This window comes from Citrus sinensis, chromosome 8 (assembly GCF_022201045.2).
Source record: "Citrus sinensis cultivar Valencia sweet orange chromosome 8, DVS_A1.0, whole genome shotgun sequence".
Classification (NCBI taxonomy): Eukaryota; Viridiplantae; Streptophyta; class Magnoliopsida; order Sapindales; family Rutaceae; genus Citrus; species Citrus sinensis.
Window position 1 is genome coordinate 28,057,149 of NC_068563.1, and position 23,260 is coordinate 28,080,408.

The 23,260-nt window shown below is 32.8% G+C and overlaps 2 protein-coding genes and 1 long non-coding RNA gene across 11 annotated transcripts; all 3 read right to left on the reverse strand.

Annotated features, from left to right (window-relative positions):
- Positions 1–637: 637 nt before the first annotated feature.
- On the reverse strand, positions 638–3,559 carry MAPK1 (mitogen-activated protein kinase 1). The gene is made up of 6 exons (NM_001288893.1): positions 3,342–3,559; positions 3,099–3,228; positions 2,510–2,647; positions 2,071–2,403; positions 1,385–1,568; positions 638–998 (listed from the first exon to the last, which is right to left on the reverse strand). The coding sequence occupies exons 1-6, from the start codon at positions 3,512–3,514 to the stop codon at positions 829–831; spliced, it is 1,128 nt and encodes a 375-aa protein (NP_001275822.1). The 5' UTR covers positions 3,515–3,559; the 3' UTR covers positions 638–828.
- Positions 3,560–8,103: 4,544 nt separating this feature from the next.
- Positions 8,104–10,967, reverse strand: LOC102629716 (L-ascorbate peroxidase, cytosolic). Of its 5 annotated transcripts, none has more exons than XM_006488135.4 (10): positions 10,801–10,967; positions 10,541–10,667; positions 10,290–10,464; positions 10,114–10,179; positions 9,252–9,300; positions 9,082–9,167; positions 8,939–8,958; positions 8,633–8,735; positions 8,453–8,511; positions 8,104–8,333 (listed from the first exon to the last, which is right to left on the reverse strand). In XM_006488135.4, the coding sequence occupies exons 2-10, from the start codon at positions 10,657–10,659 to the stop codon at positions 8,318–8,320; spliced, it is 693 nt and encodes a 230-aa protein (XP_006488198.1). In that variant the 5' UTR covers positions 10,660–10,667; positions 10,801–10,967; the 3' UTR covers positions 8,104–8,317. The 5 variants fall into 5 exon arrangements, with proteins under 5 accessions (XP_006488198.1, XP_015388867.1, XP_006488195.1 ...); XM_015533381.3 differs by having other exon boundaries at positions 8,849–8,958; XM_006488132.4 differs by having other exon boundaries at positions 8,879–8,958; positions 10,801–10,966.
- A 4,271-nt stretch (positions 10,968–15,238) lies between these two features.
- LOC107178354 (uncharacterized) lies at positions 15,239–23,260 on the reverse strand. Of its 5 annotated transcripts, XR_008051130.1 has the most exons (5): positions 23,099–23,215; positions 21,335–21,609; positions 20,941–21,003; positions 17,338–20,245; positions 15,239–16,197 (listed from the first exon to the last, which is right to left on the reverse strand). It is a non-coding gene; the product is annotated as an uncharacterized LOC107178354 (long non-coding RNA). The 5 variants fall into 5 exon arrangements; XR_001509113.3 differs by lacking the exons at positions 20,941–21,003; positions 21,335–21,609 and having other exon boundaries at positions 17,338–17,579; positions 19,300–20,245; positions 23,099–23,260; XR_008051131.1 differs by lacking the exon at positions 20,941–21,003 and having other exon boundaries at positions 21,335–21,567; positions 23,099–23,214.

Sequence of the window (23,260 nt, forward strand, 5' to 3'; positions counted from 1 at the left end):
AGGAAGAAAAACTCAACTTTTTTTTTCTTAGGCATATCTTAGGCCCAAAACTAAAGACTATAGCATATAGTCTTGCGCTCTTAAAGGATAATTTTGGAACTTTGAGCTACTTTTTTATAAGCACGTCAACATAAGTGAAACAATACCGTAGGAAAAGAATGGGAGTAGAATTTCCAATCTTTTTTTTTTTTTATAGAATCAAAGAAAATCCTAAAAAATTAGGAGAATTTTTTGGAATGGTGTGAAACTGTTTGAGAGAGCTTTTTATAACCCAAAGAGGGTTTTGGTGGAAGAAAACATTATTACTTTTAAAGAAAATCTTACTTCTTGGGCTCATTTTGAGCCAAAAGTCAAAGGTTATAGCACACAAAGTCTTTGAAAAATACACCAAACAATCTTAGAAGTTAAAATACCTAGAGAATTTACTTGGCAAAAGCTCATAGAATTCCAAGCCTTTCATTTTCAGATTTTTCAAGAGCGTCGCTTTATTTATAAGACGATAACCAACACAGATTGACTAATTGATGGCAAATTGATCATTAGAAGAGACAGGAGCGGTTAAAACAATTTCAATTTTTGTATCGGTTCATCAACGACGGCGCATGAGATTATTGAATGGAATTCGATACGATGAACAAAAAAATATAATTCTGAATTTTATTATTTTACAACAGATTAATAATACAACAAGGGAAAAAATAACATTTGTCGGCCAACTGCAGTGCTTCAAGGCTTCAAAGTCATCTATTCATCCGAGCAACACTTGAATTAATGGAATTACAAACAAATAGTGAATATTAAAACGGAGCACCAGTGCTGTTTATTTTATTAAGCAAATCCTGGATTGAGTGCTAATGCCTCCTGATAAATCATGTCCTTTATTTGCTCTTCTCCCAGGCTTTGTTGCTCAAAATCAAAAGAAAATGGCTCTGGGCAGACCGGTTCATCGGCTTCATCATGTAATCTTGCAAGATAAGGATGGGCTAGTGCTTCGTCAACTGCTCAAAGACAAAATTTTCACTGATGATTAATTACAAGGATAGGGAACTTGTAGATAATGTATCAAGGGGAAAAAAAAAAGAGAAAAAAATTTGTTTAAAGTGCCTTGAATTGTGTTAATCCATAATCAGAGCCAAAATAATAATCGTCTGAGGACAAGTTCAAATCATGTTCAAAAAAGCTCAATGCAGGGAATTCGGTATAAAATTTTCTTCTAGTATTATATGTGGAATTCAAATCCGAACCTCTTGCACCACTCTAGAGGTCTATAAGTTGAACCAACACACACCATACAGGAGAAGATTTCAATTTCATGACTGAAATAAAATAAATTCTATGCATCCACAACAACACTGAAATGGCTTATATGGAACAAAAAACTCACCAGTAATTCTCTTCATGGGATCAAATGTAAGCATTCTGTCTACAAGATCAATAGCCAGTGGATGAACATGTGGAAAAACTTGGGCTAACGACTGACGAGGATGTTGGGGAAGTTGTCGTATATATCTTTTTGCATCCTCATTACGGACAAACCCCAGATCAGCATCTGTTGGTGTTCCAAGAAGCTAAAATGCATAAAACCAAGCATAAAGATTCCTTCAGTAGAGAGTTTTAGGTATATTTAAAACTTAAATCTATATTAATATAACTGAAAACAGAATTCATATAGATAAACTTAAATCAACTTCAGCAATTGATTACGAGCTTGGACTGCAACAAATAGAGCAAAATTAAAGGAGGGTTTAAAGGACTGTCAAACTCATTACCATTTACCATTTACAAAAATTGTGAAACTATAAGCTATTAATGTTGAAACATTAAACAGAAGCCATAATCAACTTTGAAAATCCTAAAAATCTGTTTTATTACTCAGTAGCATTTATCATTGCTTCAACACTGATTTCATCAATGCAGGACCAACCCAAAACACACAATTCGTTACAGTCTTGTAACTTATAAATTTTAAATCCAGAACATTGGTTAATGCATGCAAGAAAATCATCAGAATCAACTCATTCAATGGCTAATGCATAAACAACTAGCTCCAAGTACCAAATTTCAACTCACCTCTATCAATAAGCGCATCTGATGCACGTGATCGTTTCCTGGGAACAGAGGCCTTCTGTTCATAAGCTCCATAAATATACAGCCAACAGACCACACATCTATTGCAGCAGTGTAGTCAGATGAGTTCAATAACAACTCAGGGGCTCGGTACCATCTTGTGACAACATACTCTGTCATGAACTCATTCTCCGAGGTTGGACGAGCAAGACCAAAATCACAAATTTTTAAATCACAATTTGCATTTAACAAGAGATTGCTGGGCTTCAAATCCCGATGAATAACATTTGCTGAATGGATATACTTGAGTCCTCGAAGAAGTTGATACAAGAAATACTGCAGTAGATAGAGAATACAAAAGGTAAGGCAATCTCATAATTGTGATGGATGAGTTTTTAAATTATTTGTATGAAAAAAAAGGGAAGAAACATTGAAGTAATACCTGGCAGTGCTCCTCGGATAAACTTTGATTTGAGCGAATAATTTGGTAAAGGTCAGTGTCCATGAGTTCCGCAGCAATATAGACATCAGTGAATTCTCTTCGTAACGGTGGGGGAACCACATCTTTTACAGCTATCACCTGTTTTACATTTCAAGTATAAATTTGTACAAGTTAGAATACATTAAAAAATAATAACATCTTAGGTTCAAGATTCATTTATGTAGTGTTTAAACGTTCTTCTTTTCTTAGTAGTTAGAATAGAACTATAAGACAGTTTCAAACCTGAAGGAATAATTAGGAGTGCTCTTAGGCTATTTTTTAGTCATAAATGAAATAGATTTCATCAAAAAGGACTTTGAAGTTTAAAGTCACTTGTGAGAAACATCTTGTGTTTGCTTCCTCAAGAGCTACTTTTACAAACGTAAAAGTGCTTTCAAGAAAGCAAGTTTTGTAAGTTGCAATTTCTCATAATCTATGCAAATCCAATCATAATTCGTACAATGTCTGAAATAATCAGATTGTTGTATGGCATACAAATAAAAATCAATAAAATCAGCTAAAGAGAAAAAAATGAAAAAAAAAAACTCACATTTTCATGATCGAAATGTTGCAGAAGCTTAATCTCACGAAGCGTTCGCTTGGCATCCATGTGATTATCAAAAGCGTTCGCTATTTTCTTCATCGCAACGAGCTCATTCGTCTCCGTATTCAACACCGAGCTTCAAATTTCAAAACAAGAACCAAAATCCATTTCATTTCAACATACAAAACCGAATCGTATCGAAATCGAATCAACAAAACAAAACAAAATAAGCTCGATCAGAACAAGTACCAAACGATCCCGTACGCGCCGCGACCAATCGGCATGATCGGAGGCCGATACTTGGCCGTGATTTCAAACAAGTTTCCAAATATATTGTACTGTATAAACTGACCGCCGTGCGTCGGTACCGCAGGAAAATCAGCCGTTTGACCTACGCCGTTGACCTGCGCCACGTCAGCCATTTTACTCTCTCTCTTTTTCTCTCTAATTAATTTTCTACGCTCTCGTTTGTGGTTGTGTTTTTATCGAGTATGGAGGGCTTGAATGTGCTGGTGCTCACATATATAATTAATAAAAAATAAATAAAAGTAAATTATTTGAATCTTGTTTTGTTTCAACGCACGTGCCAGGAAGATGGAAGGAAAACGCGCGAGGGAATGAGGCGCGTTTGTTTGGAAGAACGGGATTAAGGGCTGAGATTAGAGCCGCCCCTGATCGACGGTTGGTATTTCCTCGACCTTTTCAACGGCCAACTGCTTTTTGCGTATACAGTAGAAAGCAAAGAAAAATAATAATAATTTTTTTTAATTTAAAAATGATGAGACTGCGTGAACCGTCGTCGTCTTGATAATTAGACATGTGGATTAAATTATGACTTATAATATTATTATCTTTTGATTTATTAGGCATAATTTGGTGGATAATTTTGTCTATACGTGAACGCTGATATCGAGGGTCCCACGTGAATATATGGACTCTAGAGTCTAGAGTTGAATTGAAGGCCAGGCTGTGTTTATTTAATTGATTTTGAGGTTTCATGTGAACGTGTGATACGGTTAAACTTTTGACTGTGAGAATGAGCCAACTACGCGTCTACTAAACGTGACGCTGAATTAGCTAGCCATTTGTCAAATACGACAATTTGAGATGGCTCCATTATTGAACGAATAATGGATACTAATGCTGCGTTTTTTTTTTTTGAATACTGATTAATCATTATATTACTGCATTACACAGATATTTACAACTGTTATTATAGCAGATTATTATACTGATATTTACAATAAGAAATATATGATTAGGACTTATATTATTACATTGAATTCTGTGAATTACATGCCCAGACAAATAATCCCTTACAGAAGAGGGATGTCCATACTCCACTCGTATTGCTCGAGGGAGAGGAAATTTTTTGAAATATTAAACAAATAAGCACGTTAGCCCCCACAAATGCTTTTGTGGGGGCTTGAACCGCTGCCCTCACAAGTATTGTGAGGGTAGCAGCCCACCACTCCGACCAAGGCCGAAGTGGCTACTAATAGCAACACTAATGCTGCGTTTACTTTTTAGATTGGAGTGAGAATTTTGAGGATTGTGAATTCTTGAATTAGGAGTGTGGAGTGAGAGTGGGAGTATGGTGTTTATTTAGACTAAATGAAAGTATGGATTGTCAATCAGAATCATAATTATTTGTTTATTTTATCTTAGATTGGGAGTAAATTATTTTAAATTATAATTTTATCCTTATGTACAGAATTATAATTTATAATTAAAAAATTAATAAAAAATATATTTAGAAAATAAAATAAATATTTTATTATATTTATAAATTAATAATAATTACTAATATTCTTAATTATGTAAATCATAATTTTTTATTAATTTTAATTTAAATTATGTGAATAAAAATTATTAATAATAGCAACACAAATGAAATATTATTATTGATAATATAGTACAAAATTAATATTTTTTTAGAATAAAATATTTATTATTATTAATTAAATAATTAATTAATATTTATTAAAATTAATGTTTAATATTATTAATTTAAATATAATATTTATTTATTTTTATTTTATTAAATTTAATAAAATAAATATGATATAATTATTATTTTTAATAAATACGATATTATTTATTTTATTAAATATTATTTATTTATTTTAATTTTAATTATAAGGATAAAATAGGAAGAGGGGGAGTGGATTCCCACTCCCACCTCCCCCCATGGGAGTGGGAATCCCACTCCCCACTCCAAAATTGAGTGGGACCCACTGATTCTCACTCCCACTCCCACTCTCCTCTTTTTTAAGATAAGTAAACACTGAAGTGGGAGAAATCCACACTCCACACTTTCACTCCAACAAGTAAACACTACCTAAATGTGTTCAGTAGTGCACGACTCTACTGCCGAAGATATTTCAAGGAACATTACCTTAGCTACTGTTTTTTTTTTAATTTAGATAATTTGAAAAGATAATTACAACTTATCTCTTTTAATAACTCATACGTGTTATTTCACTAGGGTATCTTGTTTATCATAACTTTCTATACATCGAATGCTATTAAAGTAGTTAAATAAAAATAATATTTAAATTCTCTTAGTAAGCATCAAAATTTAATGTGGAAGATAATGCTTCCGCAACCGTAACAAATGGTGACTTGAACTTGGCAAAATTCTGGGCCGCAGAAGAAAGAAAGTCAAGTTTACTCTTAAAATGTCAATTTCAAACTTCATCGAGTCAAAGATTGCAGGTTGTATTTTTCTCCAACCGTTCGGAACCTTGGACCAATTATTTATAGCATGAGGCACGAGTAATTTAATTTGTAATCTCTATCCTCAAACAATTGAAATATTACAAGCGGCAATCAGATTGATAAGAAGACAAACAAGAACATATGACTCGGGGCATGTTTGATAAGTTACAATTATTGTGAAAAAGAAAAAAAAAATTTCAACTGTGAAAATAAAGTTGATAGTTTGAGTTGAGTATAACTTTAAACTAATAAAAATATTATAAATTTTTTATTATATAGACGTCTAACAAAATTAATTTAATTTTTAAATCACAATAATAATAGTTATTAAAATTTTTAATAACATAGGGATATTTCTTAATTTTTTTAGGGAAATTATCATTAATATACTTTAAATTTGCACTTTTATAAAAAAATATTACAATACTTTAAGGGTGTATCAATTGTCCACCTTAAATTGACAAAAGTTATTTGTCGACCACTTAACCGTTAACTGCAGTTTGAAAGTTAACGGAACTGTAGTGAATTGACGATTTTATCCTTAAAAATGATCACTTGTATATCCTTAAAATATCTTATTATCACTTATATACCTTTAAATTTATCAGTTGTATCATATGAAAAGGCTAGATTACCCATATGACATCATCATATTTAAACGGCAAGTAATAATTTAGTGGATGTCAGATACATTTTGTCAAACTTATGGTGGACGACTGATATACTCTGAAAGTGTTGTAGTGAATTTGATAACGGAGTAAACTAAGGATATGCGATTGATAATTTTCTTTTTTTTAATAATAAGTTAACATTATTTTTAAGAGTGATAATACAGTCACAAACTCTTGTGCAAACTTATCTTATACAAACTGATGTGGCATTAATTTATTGGTTGAATGAAAATATTAAATAATAGAAATAAATCATGTGGGTCAAGAGATATTTAATTTAACCAATGAATTAACGCCGCATTAATTTGTACAAGAGTTTGTGGCTATATCATTACTCAATTTTTAATAACTACAAATTAACAATAAATTTTTTTCAATTAATCAATTAAATTCTTCTTATCAATTTTTTTTAATTAGATCTTTTTGACCATTCAAATTACTTTACCATAAGGTTTATTTGACTATCTTACCCTTATGAAATGAAATGAATAAATTGCCCAATATATATGTCCTTGTATCATAAACTATTTAATTTTGATTATAATCTAACATTTTTAAATAAAATTCTAATAATTTTCAATATCCTGCTAGTAAATTACATAAATTTGACACTTTAATAATTTACCTGAATACTATATCATAAAGACATTAAGTTAATTTTAATTAAAAATTAATAATCATATTAATAAAAGTAGTATTAACACATTATTTAGAAATTATGATTTTTGTATAAAAATTCAAAAGAATACACTTTTGGTACTTTCATCTTATAAAGGTAGAATAATTAATTTAAACCTAGACTAAAGCAGTCTTAATACAGAAATATAATTAAAAAAATCTAAGGCACAAAAATTTAAACTAAGATAAATTTAATTAATTAGTTCTTCAAAATTCTTCTTTATCTAAATTTTAAAAAATTATTTGATTTTTTTTTTTTTTTGTAATTAGTTTCTTAACGGGGGTACGTTAACAAAAAGCGTGGGATAAAAATATCGCCATCCTAGAACTGTACCATTTAAGCCCCCAGTTTACTTGTTCAACTTGTAATCTGGAGATGGTTGAAATTTGACAATTTCTTTTCTGAGACATGATGCTAATGAGTAACGACTTCAAGGACCTGAAAATGAGTTTCTTTGTGAACTTTGGAATATCATCTCCCATAAAAGACAATGAAGTAGTCAGCGCTGGTGCGCGTAAATTTTATATTGTTCGTTTCTTCAGGAATGGTTTACTTCAGCAGTTCATCACTCTGGCTTAGAGGTGGCATTTTGGGACATGCCGGCTAATAGGCAGCGGCCATAAATGATCTTGGCAGAAACATTTGGCCATGTTAGCATTGGCCTAAGTGTCACCTAACGTTGCCCACAAGACGGAGTTAAAAGAGCTCCAAAAGAAAGATCGGATATAGCAAGTGCGTGATTTAAGATAATGCCGTTGATTTTGAAACCCATCAATATAATGGACCGCTAAAGCAAATTGTTTGCTGTAAGTGGAAAGTGTCGTGCCTTTCGCAACAGAAACCAAGCAAACATTGAACATCATGCTACCGATACTGCATTTTGTGACCAGACACATATACGGCGAAAAAGCTAAACCAAACTTGGTGGATAATTCACATCTAGTCTGAAAACAGTTGATATTATTAGTTCTAAAGGATGATAGTAACCATAGTATTCGACCCAACTTTTCACAATCCACCATGTGCAACAAAACAAAACCACAAAATTCCACCAACAACATCTTGAAATTCGAATTTTCTGAGAATTCAAAAAACATAAAATAGAGGCACACTGTTGTTGGCATCATTCCAACCATTTATTTACTCAGGTAAATTTAGGCTTCAGCAAATCTGCAACAAAGAACAGGCGCACCCAATAAGTTGAGTTGTAACATTAGGAAGATTTTTAAGAGAGGGAAAAACAATAAAATTGAAATAAGCATAATCAGCAAAGGTGAAAAGAATCTTACCCTAGCTCAGAGAGCTTGAGATGAGCCTCAGCATAATCAGCGAAGAAAGCGTCCTCATCCTGAAAGGTGATAAGAAGCAACCAAAATAATCATCAGAGTACATTCATTTGAAAATACCAACAGAACATAAAGTGAATAACAATATACCATTGAGGAAGTATAAAAATTAAGCATACGCACCGCAGCATATTTCTCAACAAGAGGGCGGAAAACAGGGTCATCCAGAAGGGCCTTGTCGGATGGCAATTGCAGAAGACCATCCTTCTCACCAGTCAAGAGCTCCCTATTTTTCATGCACACTCAAGGTCAAATTTCTCCCTAAACTACGGACTCATTTAACATTTTAAAGTAAGACTACTATTCATGCAAAAAGACTCAAACAATACACAACCGAACATGTCAGGCAAAGAGACCAGTGACACATACGTGAAGTAGGAATTGTCAAAAATGAGAGGGTTGCGGGTCCATGGTCCCTCAAATCCAGACCTCTCCTTGTGGCACCTTCCCTACAAAGTTATTCAAACCAATAAGCTGATTAGACTATAAACAATGCAGCCAATTTAACACTTCACAACCACATTATTTCAGCACATGAGGAAAGCAACAAATCTTCACAGTTTAGCACTAACCAGGGTGTGGCCACCAGAGAGAGCAACAATATCCTTGTCGCTGAGGCCCATCTGAGCACCAAAGACTTGCCTCAAGTGATCATTACCTGCAGCAATTAAATGTAAAGAAGCCATCCAAGATGAAGCAACAAAACAGCTCATTTAATAAGATCCTTAAAAAAAATACAAACCCTGTTTAGCATCAGGAAGCCGGCCTTCTTGAGGTGGCTCAGCCTTGTCCTGAGAATAGGAGACGGCCATTGTCAGTAGCAAAAAATCACAACAATACAAGATTTGTAATCAAAAACACCATACAGATAAGTATTTTATAGATAAATAGAGCAAATCACAACTAAAAGGGGAAAAAAACTAGCTAAGTGTTATAATTTCAATATACAATGTTATAATAAACAGTGTTGTAAACTTGGACGTGTGTAATGTCACATCAAAAGGGTGGCTGATATTTTATTTGATAACCAAAGTACAGTGAAAAAAGCAACAGTGCAATAACTTCAGTATCCATTACCCAGCCACTTAACCACGGAGGGCCATCCACAGAGTCACACAAAACTTGTGGTAGTCCGCATAGACAATCGTAGCAATTTGATTGTGCAACACAATTTCAAAAGCCACAAGTTTTATGTTATGAAACAACTTTCTTATTTCTAAAAAGTTCCACAAATTCATCAACATCTTCCAAGCCAAGTGCAGTCGCTAAAAAAAACTAGAAAAGTATCGCATGCACATTCCTATACTGCTTCCTTTAATTTCAATTTTCACCCAACGACCAAATAAAGTTTTACACAGAACAATGAAAGCCAAAGACCAGAAAACAGAGTAACACTCACTAAAATAAATAAATAAATAAACAGTAAATAAGGCCAATTTTATCAGTAAATGAGCTATAAATGTTTCAACATTAATTTACATAAATCAAGCAAAACAATTAAACAAGCTACTAAGATCAATTTCACAAATCGATTTCATCCTCGAAACAACAGAAAAAATATTAAATCAAATTTAATTAAATAATAGCGAATAATAATAACTTACATCTCTTCCAGGGTGGAAGGGGATATCGGGCCCACCGGTAACCTCAACGCCAACAACACCAGCAAGCTACATGATCCACGATGATAAACAAAAAAGATCGGTTAAACAAATTTAAATCGGTCATCAGAAAAGTCAAAGATCGCCGTCTGATATTAACAAATTGATTTATACAGTACCTGATAAAGGTCAGCGTAGGAGATGGTAGGGAACTGCTCCTTGAACGGCTCCAAAAGCCTAACGGCAATATCGAGGCCGTTGTTGGCTGAGTGTGCCTGCTCAGCAGCGAGCCTCATGGTTCCGAATGGACCTCCGGTCTTGGTCTTCACATCATATGTACCAGCTGAGTGCCACCTGAACAATTAAAAAAAAAATCAATCTCACACCCACACATATTCAATACATACGTATAACGAGAGAGTACACGTACGCGATACGGAGCATGAGTGGAGCGCAGTTCTTCTCAGCGATGAAGCCTCTGAGCTTCCTCTTGCATTTCTCCACGGCCTTCTTGTAATCCTCGCTAACAGTGGGGTAATTCTTCGTCATCTTTTCAACTGCTTTCAAAATAAAAAACAGTTTTAGGAAATAACAAGAACAAAAACAAAAACACTTTCACATTCTACGTTAAAACGACGATCGGCATTTCAAAACGGTGGCGTACGGAACAGATCTGTTAACGTCACTGACCGCTGAATGAAATGAGAAAGAGAGACGCAAATCCTTAACAAACGAGAGTGGCACGAGCAGAGCACAAGCTCGCTATGGCCAGGAGGAGGGTGAAGATATAGTGGGGAGGAGAAAGAGAAGGTTCTAGTAGATTGATCTTAGCCGTTGGATATGCCTGATCTTGCGGCTGTTAATTAGTCAGTCAATGGACGGGTGAGACTAAGGTCTATTTCTAGATCTACGGTCAGCCATTGGGTAGGTGGGGGAAACAAATTAGGAAGTCAAGGTTTACGGGAGGAAACAAATTATTTTATTTGGTTATTTGCAAAGAGATAGACCGGCCGATTTAAACGTAAAATGACCTTTATGTACGTGGCTAAAAATGAAAAGTTTTTGAACAAGAATGAGTTGGCAGTGCTGACTGTTTAAAAAGATTAATGGCTAATAATTCATTTTAATCGTTTTTAAGTTAAGATGAGATAAAATTGACACATCATTTTGAGTAAAATGTTTTCCGTACATTATTAAATAAACCAATTAATTGTGTATTTTATTCACAATTAATTTATACATAAGGGTGAAATTTAATTATTATATTACATTTATTATAGTGGAAAACATGTGTATTTTGTGTCAAATTAAAAGATTTATAAAAAATAATTATTTTTGTTGTATAATTTAAAATTTCACCCTATTTATTAATATATAAATTAAACTCAAGTTTGGAGTGAATATTTATTATACAAAAAGAAAATAATATTTGAATAGCATTAAGACAACAGGAAGACAGAAACGAGAGCATTATAATAAGTAATGCTGTTATTTTGCATGATTCAACATAAACAATATCTACTTTTTTATTTTACTATTATCTTATTGTTACTCAAATAATAATACCTTGTATTATATGGAACTTATATTTTTTACTTAGATTATAGTTTTTAATTCTCTTCGTATACTTAATGAAATTATTGATGATAGCTTAAATTGTATTAATACAGTTTGTAAATGAAAATATTTGGCTCTTTTTTCCTCAAAAATAAAAATCAATGAACCAAACCACGAAGTTCATAAATAAATGCAATTATGCAAATAATTAAAGTCAAAATAAAGATCGTATTATTAATTTCCTCCCTTTTTAAAACGAAAATAGCCGCTGTGAAAAACCACCCCTTAAGGTTATTAAAGTCATTTCGATGCCTTTATGACGTTCATAACTCTTCAGGCATGAAAAGTATAACTATCCGCATGTGTGAACGCATCCAAATTCAGAAGATTCCATATGAGGAATAATTAAATCACCTGCTAGTGCACAGAACCTTTTATCACCCGTGAAATGCTATTGGCCATCGGAAGACCCCATGCGCCCCACTTGTTTAAAAGCATACGGTGCATCTGATTTGGTTGCGCGAATAACAAGGACCAATGATCTCCGGGAAATTTATAAAAATGGCCATAAAATTTTTACGTTTTTCAACTTTAACCCCCCAAAGTATTTTCTATCATGACTAGTCAAACACCCTATTTTTAGACTAGATTACCCTCATCACTTTTATTAAATTTACAAAGATATGCCACTTTTTTAATTCCAGCACAACTAAATACGGATCTTCCTCAACAACTTAACAAACTTTCATCACTCTCAACAAATTTCAACACTCTCGATAAATTAATGACATAATTGAATATATAATCATCAATGGGAGAGCTTCTTAAAATTAGTTTATACTCTTACACAATGTAAACCTTTAATCTATTGATTTTATCAACTAAGTTCGAAATTAAAGGGGATTTTGCTGCAAACGTTGTTATTTTTCATTTATAAAACAATGTGATTTGTTAAAGTACTTAGTTTGAGTTGAGAAATGAAGAAAAATCATTGAAAACACAAATAAAGGGCAAAAACGAAGTTCAGAACAAGTGAGACAGGCAAGTGGGACAGGTGCATGTCTCACACGAACGCACTGCATTTATGTGCGACAGGCACCTGTCCCACTGCCTGTCGCACATAAACTCACTGATTTTATAGAGTACATAATTTTGGATTTGATTTGTCTTGTCATAAGCTTCGAAACGGTATATTATACGCCTAAAAAGGACACATGTAGCTCAAGTTCTGACTTTCGAAACATATATGAAATTTAGTGAGATAGACACTTGTCCCACTTGCATGTCTCACTAAATTATTTTAGTGAATCTTTTCTTTGGGCTATTTACTCTGCAGAGCATTTTTATTGATATATTTGATTCTATCTGAGGTTAATCACTTAAAAAAAATGGTGAAATGTGAAAAGAAAAAGCTTAATAATCAAGAAAGAGAAAAGAAAAATAATTAATAAATGAATCACAATGTTACCGCCGCATGTTTTTTGATATTCCAAATTTTATGAAGAATTAAAAGTTAACAGAGGTCCCGACTTCAACTAACACGGGTGCATTTAGCATTTGGGTATCAGCATAGATAGTGCCGGCGTTCACTTTGAATCGATGAAATTAATAATTCAATTAATTTTTTTTTATTAATTTCGCACGACAACGCATTTTTTTTTGTTTGTATTATTTGAAAAGGTGTATTCTTAAAGTTATCCAAAATCGTGACGGTCCATGACTTCTTAAGATCAGGTTGTGACGTTGTGTTATTTTATTGGGTATGACATATATATTTATATACAGACCATTGTTCTTTTTTTTTTTTTAATTATTAATACAAGTGATTATAATATATGGGGAATTGCAGTGGCTGGTCTGTAAAGTAATGCTAACGCTATCATTGTCTAAATGCAACTATCATAGAAGGTTCAAAAGTGGACAAGATTGGATCCACACGAAGCACCTTAAGGATATGTGAAAATTCTTTAAGCTTAAAATATTTATTATTATTTACAACAAATAATGACATGTCTAAGGCAGTTGGTATTAGTTTAGGATTACATCTTTAATTCTTTATTAAAAGTAAAGCTTTTCAAAATTTAAAATATCGAGTTAGGCCTGCCATCACTCTGATGGCTAAAAACTAATTGATTGATACAAACTAAGTTTTTTTGTGAATATTATTTTTTCCATTAATTAAACAACACAGATATTTCTATATAAAGTAGGATTTTATATGAATTAAGATTCAATGCTGAATTAAATTTTGGTTGAATACTAAATTCAGGATCAAGATTTATTTATTTTTTCATATTTTTCGTTTCTCTTATCTAACAATCCTTAATTCAATGTTTAGAAAAAAGCCCATCACTAAATCCTTATTCTTTTTATATAAACATAAGAAGATATATTAATGGAACTTATAAGGACCACTGAATTATAATCAAAGCTTAGATGGTATTTGTTTTCTAAAATAATGACTTAAAGTGACTTAACTTAATTGGTTAAGTTAATTAGAAGTATTTATTTTTATAACTTAGTGAGACTTTGTAGATAATTTTGACTTAATAAAATAAGTTATTTTTTTGACTTTTTACTTAATGGAGAAATGTGAATCAGCCAACTAATTTCTAATGTTAAAAATATCAATGTCTTATTATTTATTTTTCATGTCTGTACAAAACTCACACATTTACCCACTAATAATCTCATATTTATTTATTTTTTTCCTTAGTTGTCATGGAATCCCTTCTCACTTTACTTCTCTCACCAAGTTCTTAAATCTCCTATTATTGGTAATCAAAGGTATTATTCTTACGCTTTTTTATATAATTATATAATATGTTTTTATAATAAAAAATTTATTAAAATGTGGTTTTATTTATTAATGATAAAATATTATGATATTTATGTTCTTTGAGATATATATTATTTATTTAACATTCAAGTTTAATAAAAATATAAATGTGAAAATACATGTTTTTAATTTTTAAAGTTAAAAAACAAATAATTTAATGTCTTTAGTTTTTAAAATTAAAAAAATGAATAACTTAATATTTATTTTTAAATATTAAAAAAAATAAACATACAATTCAAATTCAAAACATAAAAATCTATTCGGCTATAAAATATTCAAATTTCAGATATATATATATTTTTAAAGAGGACAAAACTACGTTACAGAATCTGTAAGGTACAGACTGCAGCATCAGCCGTTGGATGTGGTTGGATGTGGAGTGAGAAACTAAACAAAAGAAAATCGGATGGTGGGATGACGGGAGATGTTTGTTACAGAATCTGTAACATAGACAGGTCCTTTTAAAGAAGCCTCCTTATTCGATGAAGATGATGTAACATTGAATTTCACATCAATGTCCCGTGTCTTTTAATGCGTTTAAACTGTTAGTTTGTCGTAAAATGATCCCTTAAACACACAATTACGCATCATACACTGTCGGTGTCGGACATCAATGGATTGGATAGGAGTTAGGACCATTAAATATATGAAATCATAATAACTAAAAGACAAAAAAAAAAAAGCTCTAATAATCTCATTACTATTTTTTTTTTCCCGTGAAAGTGGACTAAATTCATTCTAAATAAAACAATTCATTAGATTATATTGCATTTTCATACAACTAGCTAATAAACTAACAAAATCAATTGCTCTTACCGCTTTTTGTTTTCTTCTTTTCTCTTTTTACACCAGTAATGACAAAAATTAGCACAAAATTCTATCTTTACAAAGCAATTCTCTATGCCATCTGCCTAGACGCGTGGCGTGGTGTGGCAATCGTGAGCCTCAAGGATATCTTTTTCTCTTGTTAATCCTGGGTAAATCTCAAGAAAATTAGCCCATCCAGATGCTTAATCAAACAGTTGATATTGCGTAGCCAGAGACAATCTGAAAACGCACAAATGCATAACAAACCATCTAACGGGCCTCAAAATTTTTGAAGCTTATACCCCATTAGCTGAATGCAAAGATATTTTTGAATTCAAGGGCAAACTGCAAAACCCTAATTCAATTGAGGCTGAATTGGCAAACCCTAGTACATAACCTGCAGCTGATTCATCTGCTGAAAACAATAAGGCAGCAGTTGAGTAGACTGTGGCTGCACCGGCACCACTAGTACTTGTAGCAGAGGTGCAGCGGAACTTTTATTAGTCATTCCTTTTCCTGAACCAAAGCTTCAGGATAATGAGAAATAACTAATTGATAGCCTGGAACTACACATGCTGACAGTAAAACTAGAATTTGCAGCTCACCATGTGCAGCTACTCTACATCAGACTGCAAGTTAGCACCAAGATTTTACCACAATGTGAATCTAGCAATCTGCCGGAAAACAAGTGATATACGCTGGACCAGCTAATAAGCATCAGCCTTCAGAGCAGAACAGTCGCAGTCCTCTATCATGTCTGTTCTCCAGATTGCAAGTTCACTAACTAACATGATCTATGAACATATAGGCAAGCTTCGATGAGCTCCTGTAAGACCCCATATTCTGAAATGGCCACCCATGCTTGTGTCCATCGGAGTCCCTACCTAGATAAATCAAGAGGGAAAACAACATTTTCAGACATAAGAGAGGCACCCAAAAAAAAAAAAAATTCATCTGAACTAAAACTGAAATGTAAACTAAATCACAACAAAGTCAACAAGCACACCAAACTAATAACTGATTTATTCAAAGACAGGTCCCTAGCAACATATAATTAATAGTGACCAAGATAAAAATAGTAGTAGTACAGTATAAATTCCTGTCTCTGAAATCTTGCAAACTATTAAAAAACAGGATATATAAACCTTTCTGAAATATGGGGCTAATTCCTGAAAATTAAGCCGATACAATAGTCAATTGAGTGTTTTTTACTCTTTCCTCACCCTCAACGACTGATTTTGTTTCTCACCGTGCTCCTCATTTTGGTGATGGCTTGTATTTCAAATACTAAGCCACATGCGATTAAGAATCAGTAAAAAGGCCATATATCTTAAGGACAAAGATCTTTCAAATAAGAAGAAAGTATAAGTGGAGAAGATAAAAAATAATGTACAAATCCCACCATTATTCCCAAAGGAAACTCCTCAGTAAAAATATAACAAGCGTGCAAGTAATGACTATCTTGGGAGTCAGGGACATTAAATCAAAATAAAAGGCATAATGATTCTACTATTCTTTGAAAGGGCAAATATTTGAATCACAAAGATTCCTCAGCTTTAAGCCTTATGTGTACCTTTTCCATAAAACTGGGAAGAGAGAGATATTGCTGAGAGGTCAAGGATCAAAAGATTAAGACATAAAAATGTAAATGGAAGCAACTCATCAATATGTTACAGTGCGCTGCAAAGCATTACTATATGACCCACGTCAGCTAAATAAAAAAAAAGATAGGAACACATGAAAAATAATAATAAATAAAAAATAAAAAATTAAATTGGGGAAAACTGAAAATAGAAAAAAGGAGTAAAAACACTTGATTCCAGCAATTGGCAAGCGAATACATGGTTTGAAAGATGACCAAAACTGAAACTTGTTAAAACTGAAATTTCTGGACTTGAATAAGTTGATTTATCTGGAAGAACTTGAGACATGACTACAAGAAAAAAAATTAGAAAAGGGGAAATGATCATGGAACAAACCAAGTAGCACATTTTAAAATCTGTTAGTAGTAATGATCTATATACCTTGCAATTCCAGAAGGCGCAAGCTCTCCTGGAAAAAGTCCCCAAGTGAAACGCATTTACTGGGGAATCCTTGTACTTCACTGGGATCTCTCGCCGTGATCCCACTTTCCCATGTCACCCATTTCCAAGAACGGTAATGAACTTAGACAAGTTTCCCAAGTTCGAAATTGGGCTCAAGGAGTAAAGCTGTTTGAAGTTTATGGCATGTTAAGAGGTGTTATCTCATCTGTTTTGGGCATTCACTTTATATAGAGTAGAACAGCAAAAATGGATAAGCACAAGGGACATCAGCAAAAGAAGAAAAGACAAGTACACGTCGATTACCACAGAAAAGTTCAAAATTTACAAATTTAGAGGCTATGCATGTACAAGATGTGTAATTCATGCCAAATGTAAGCTACACTTGTAATTCATGCCGAAAAGGTGAAAACATTTTGAATTGCACATACATTAAACTTGGTCATAAGATAAATATTCTATCTGTTCAGTGAACTCCACTAAGATAAGTACAAGTCAATTACCACTTTAAAATTTACAAATTCAGAGGCTATGCATGTACAAGACGTGTAATTCATCCAGAAAAGGTGAAACTATCTGTAAGATACACTTGAAATTCATGCCAAAAAGGAGAAACCATTGTAGATTACACATACATTCAACTTTAACATAAGAAGACAAAAGTTCAATCCGTTCAGCTAACTTCACTAAGACAAGTACACATTGATTACTGCTGAAAAATTTACAAATTTAGACGTTGTGCATGTACAGAACGTGTAATTCACGTTGAAAATGTGAAATATTTGTAAGCTACACTTGTAGTTCATGCCAAAAAGGTGAAACTACTTTAAGCACATATATTCAAATTAATACTAAGAAGACAGATATTGAATCTATTCAATTAATTCAGTCATAGCAACTTTTATAGAGAGTTAAAGCACAAGATATGTAAATGATAAAGATGAGACAGGAACGCATAGAATACCAATGAAAAATTCAAATAGAAAATTGAATGCTTATTCCTGGACACAACATGTAGAAAATCAGAAGTTAAAACCAAAGCTAATTACTGTTATGTAAGAAGAATAGAACTGACCACTCAGTTTACTTAAATGCTAGTAACAGTAACCAGATAAAAGTGAAAGAGATGGAAATGATAAAAGATGAGATAGTATATGGAAGGATTACATTTAAGGAAAATGTTTGTTCAAGACTTTATCCAATATTCACCATGAACAACTCCATAGAAGGAAAAAATCAAACAAATAAAATGTCAAAACTTTCCTTGATACACAAAACAAACTTGATACAGTTCTGCAAATTGGGATCTATACTCTGCCCTCTTCTTCCTCCAAAATTAACTACATCACGTGACATATTTATATAATAACATATGAGATTTCTTTGATTACAGTAACTACGTTTCCAATTCAAGTAGTTCCTTTTGATGTTGTTACCAAATTTGTAGCTTTGGTTGTCAAAATAAGAGAAAATAATAATTGTTAATTTGACGCAATTGTTAGCTTAAGCAAGATTAAAACAAAACATTCGAGACGAAAGCTTGCTCAATTAGAAAGAGTTTATTGACAATACAGCTGGCCCTGTATAAAATGAAAGCTTAATTAATTGAATTGAGTAAAATTTCACCAACTACATCAACGAAGCTATTCCTACACAAGGAAACTGAGGAGAATAACTTCAAAGTAGTTTCTCGGTAGAAGATGCAGCTCTCAGTTATAACAAAGAATTAAACGCAGTGCACGCAAACTTCAAAAATCAAGATGACATAATTTCAATAATCCCAGAATTACGGATATATGATTTTCTTTTTCCGTATTCGAATAGGCTATAAAAAGATTAAAAAAAAAATCATGAATATTAAATTTCAGAAAATATATTGCAATAAAGATAAACCGTCTCTGTTAATAGAGTACTTTGAGAACTGTGATAAGCATTAAAGCTCACCTGGTCCAGAAAGATTGCTGATTTTTCCGCGTAAATTGAAGCATTCATTCCAAATTTCCACTTAGTGGAGTTTGAATAGCGCTCGAAATCCTTGTTATTTTAAATTTAAAAAAAAAAAAAACGCCCCCAAAAAAAAGTAATCGATGGTTCGGGCGCCCAAACAAATTAGTGAGTCCATGGGCCATAAGCCCATGGCAAACGAAACTCCAAAAAAATTTTGATATATTTTTTTAACTACCCATCATCATTACAAAGAATTTTTAGAGGGAAAAAATGATAATTAATCCTTGATTTTTTTTAATGCGTAAATTATGATTTGAAATCGAAACTTACAATAAAATACGTATTACTTGTAACAATATTATTCAACTCTATGCACTATCAGTGTATCTGTAAACCTTGCTCAACCCACAACAGAGATAAAATACATTACAAATAAATAATTCCAAAGATTACATTGCAATAAATAATTCATTAGATTACATTGCATGATGCTATTTAATCATCCATCCAGTAACAACAGCGTGGTGATTTGTCACATTCACCTACGTCACAATTACGTCAACGTGATTTTATCAAACAAGATTGTACAAACCGATAACATTTTGTAGAAATAACAGCTTATGTCGTGATACATGATTTTGTGAGGCGACATAATTAGGCAGACAACGGATTTGCAAGCTGCAAGCCGTGATCCAGCCATAAAGCTATCGTATCACAACCTGAATCAAGCAGCCATAAAATATGTAGGACTGGCTATTAACTTGTTCAAAGCACGAGCCCTAACGGAACTAGCTGCAGTCATACATTATTTCAGTCCTCCAGGTTGCAAGTTTGCAAAAGCATCATAATTAACATGATCTATGAACATATAGGCAAACGTCATCTTGATCTATGAACATATAGGCAAACCTCCACTAGCTCCCATGTCCAACCCCGCTCCTTCCTGGCTCAATCAAGAAGCAAAATGTTGTTTATACATAGGAGGCACAACAAATATCGTTTAAAGACACGAAAATGTGAATAAGATCACAACAAAGTCAAGGCATAACAAGCTAATAACTGAATTACACTGAAACTGGTCACTTGCAACATTTAAAAAAACAGTGGCTAAGACCCAAATAAAAGCAGTACAGTAAAATTGTCTAGATGTCTATCATCTGAAATCCTGCAAAATATCAGAAAGCAGTACTGCAGGATGAGAGAAGCTTCCTGAAAATCTGTTAGCTGCAAATAAGCGCTATAGCAGGCAAATAATTATGGGATTAACTCCTGAAAATTAAGCCTATATGACATTCATTTGACAGTTTTCTTTTTCCTCAACATGCGACCATTTCTCCCATGTTCTTTTACTCTGGTGTTGGCTAGTATTCAAAATAGCAAGCCACTCTCAATATGTTTTAGGGGATTTTGTAAATGAAGAAAGTAAAGTGGGAAAGACAAGCAACAAGAACAATTCAATTTTATTTTTTTGAAAATCTCACTATATATTCCAAAGGAAATTAAAGTACATACATAATAAGCATTAAAAAAATGTCTATCTTGGCTTACGTTAAATCAAATTAATGGCATAATTTGATTCCACCGTATTTTGAAAAGGAAAAACTTTTAAGTCGCTCAAATTCCTCAGCCAATATCTACCTTTTCTGTTAAATTGAGACAAGAAAGATATTGCTGGCAGGACCAGGGCGGACAAATTAAGACCTGAAATGGGCACAGAAGCAACTCAAATCAATCTGCTCTACAGTGCTACAGAACATTACCCCACACACCCCAAATAAGAAAAACGAAAACCGAAAAGATAAGAGGAGGAGGAGGCGTGGTGAGGTGGGGAAGAAAACAGGAATATGAATGCAAAAAATTTTACTAAATCAAAAAGAGGAGAGCTAAAATGAAAGAAAGAGTTGAAATCAAGTAAAATCACTTGATTTCAACAATTGCCTAGTCAAGACATGGTTTGAAGCATGAACTCACAATATGACCGCAAAAGCAAAATTAAACCAAAACATAAAAGAACAAAGATACTATATATTACCTTTCAATTTCCACAGAGGCCAACTCTCATGGAAAAGGTCCCCAAGAAAATGACATTTAACCATAGGGATCCTTGTACTCCTTTGGGACTTATTTTTATCCCATCTTCCCATTTCCAAGATCAGTAATGAATTTTGACAAGTTTCTGAAGTTCTAACTTAGGCTAAAGGTGGTAAGCCAGATGAAGTTTATGGCATGTTAAGATGTGTTATCTCATCTGTGTTTGGCGATCCACTTTATATAGAGTAGAATAGCAAGAATGGATAAGCACAAGAGCTTAAGCAAAAGAAGATAAGACAGTACACGTCAATTACCATGGAAAAACTAAAATTTTCAAATTTAGAAGCTTTGCATGTGCAAGACGTGTAAACCATGCTAAAAAGTTGAAGCCACCGGTAAGTTACGCGTGAAACCATTATAAACTACACATACACTCAACTTTATCATAAGAAGGCAAATATTCAATACGTTGAGTTAATTTCACTCATTGTAACACTTATACTGTTAAAGCACAAGATCAAAAGACAAGATAAGAACATAATGCTTACCAATGAAAAATCCAAAAAAAAAATAATAATAAGAATAATAATAATAAAATCAAGGCTTATGCATGCACTAAACATGTAAAATATCAGAAAAATTAAAACCAATATGAATTATATGAGCAATTATCTGCTGTATAAGAAGAATGGAACATCCCACTAAGTTTACGTAAACGCTGATTACACTAACCAAATAAAAATGAAAGAGATGTAAATGAAAATAGATGACATATTATATGGAAAGAGTATATTTAAGGAAAATGCATGCACAAGATATTATCCAATAACTTACTTTCAAACGCCGATTCACTACAAACAACTCCATAGTTGGAAAATGTCAATCAAAAAATAAAATGATTTTCACAACTTTTCCTGTGCACCCATGTTGTTTTATCTCAAGAATCTTAGTAATGTCAAATATTTGTATAATTACATTTGAATGAATAGCAATTAGCACTAGCATGCATATCGTGAAAGATAGGACTCAAAGCCAACAAAACTTGCATAATTTTGCAAATTGTGATTCGTACTTCACCCCTTCCTCCTCCACAAGTAACTACATTATGTGGCATATTCAAGTTAAGAATGATCTTTGTCTGTAACCTGCCTTATTTCAACACCAATAATAACCGTGCTTTCAAGTTTCATTCAAAATTTCACATTAACATAACAACAAAATCTCATAGTCCTCGAAACGGCACACACAAGCTACAGAGTAAGTACTCAACCCCTTATCTAATGTACATAGCTTCATCATCAGCCAAGCTCAAGTTCACTACAGTGAAGCTCATTTAATCAACTTCAAGAGACCAATAGCGTTGGTTTTGTTATTGAATACTCCACTAAGATAGTCTTGTAAGCACAACACAAGAGCTAACTCAACCTTAGAATCCCGGAAATTATTTATATTCCTCGAATTCCATTAGTTTCTTTGCCAAATTGTTGCCAAATTTGTAGCTTAAAGTTGACAGAATTAGAGTAATAAATTGTGTTAGTTTTGATGTTGTCGTTAGGTATGCCGAGAAAATATGTACAGGTGATGCATAATCCGGTATATAAAATTAAAGCACGTAAGATTGAATCGAGTATGATTTTAACAATTTTATCAACCGAATCGCTATAAAAATCATTAACACTAAAATCCAGAAAATGAAGGCAAAAGAAAGATAAAACGTCGCCGTAAAATTAGTAGCATGAAAACTGTGATGTATTTTTAAGCTTACCGGTCCGCAGATCGCAGATTTTTAGGCTTAAAATGAAGCATCCATTCCAATGCTGACTGCTGAGTTTGAACAGTGATCGATGATTCAGTTGTTTTAATATTTCAGCTACGATAAGAGAAGTTTTTAAATCCCTCTAAATTTCGTATAAATCCTCCTCTTTAA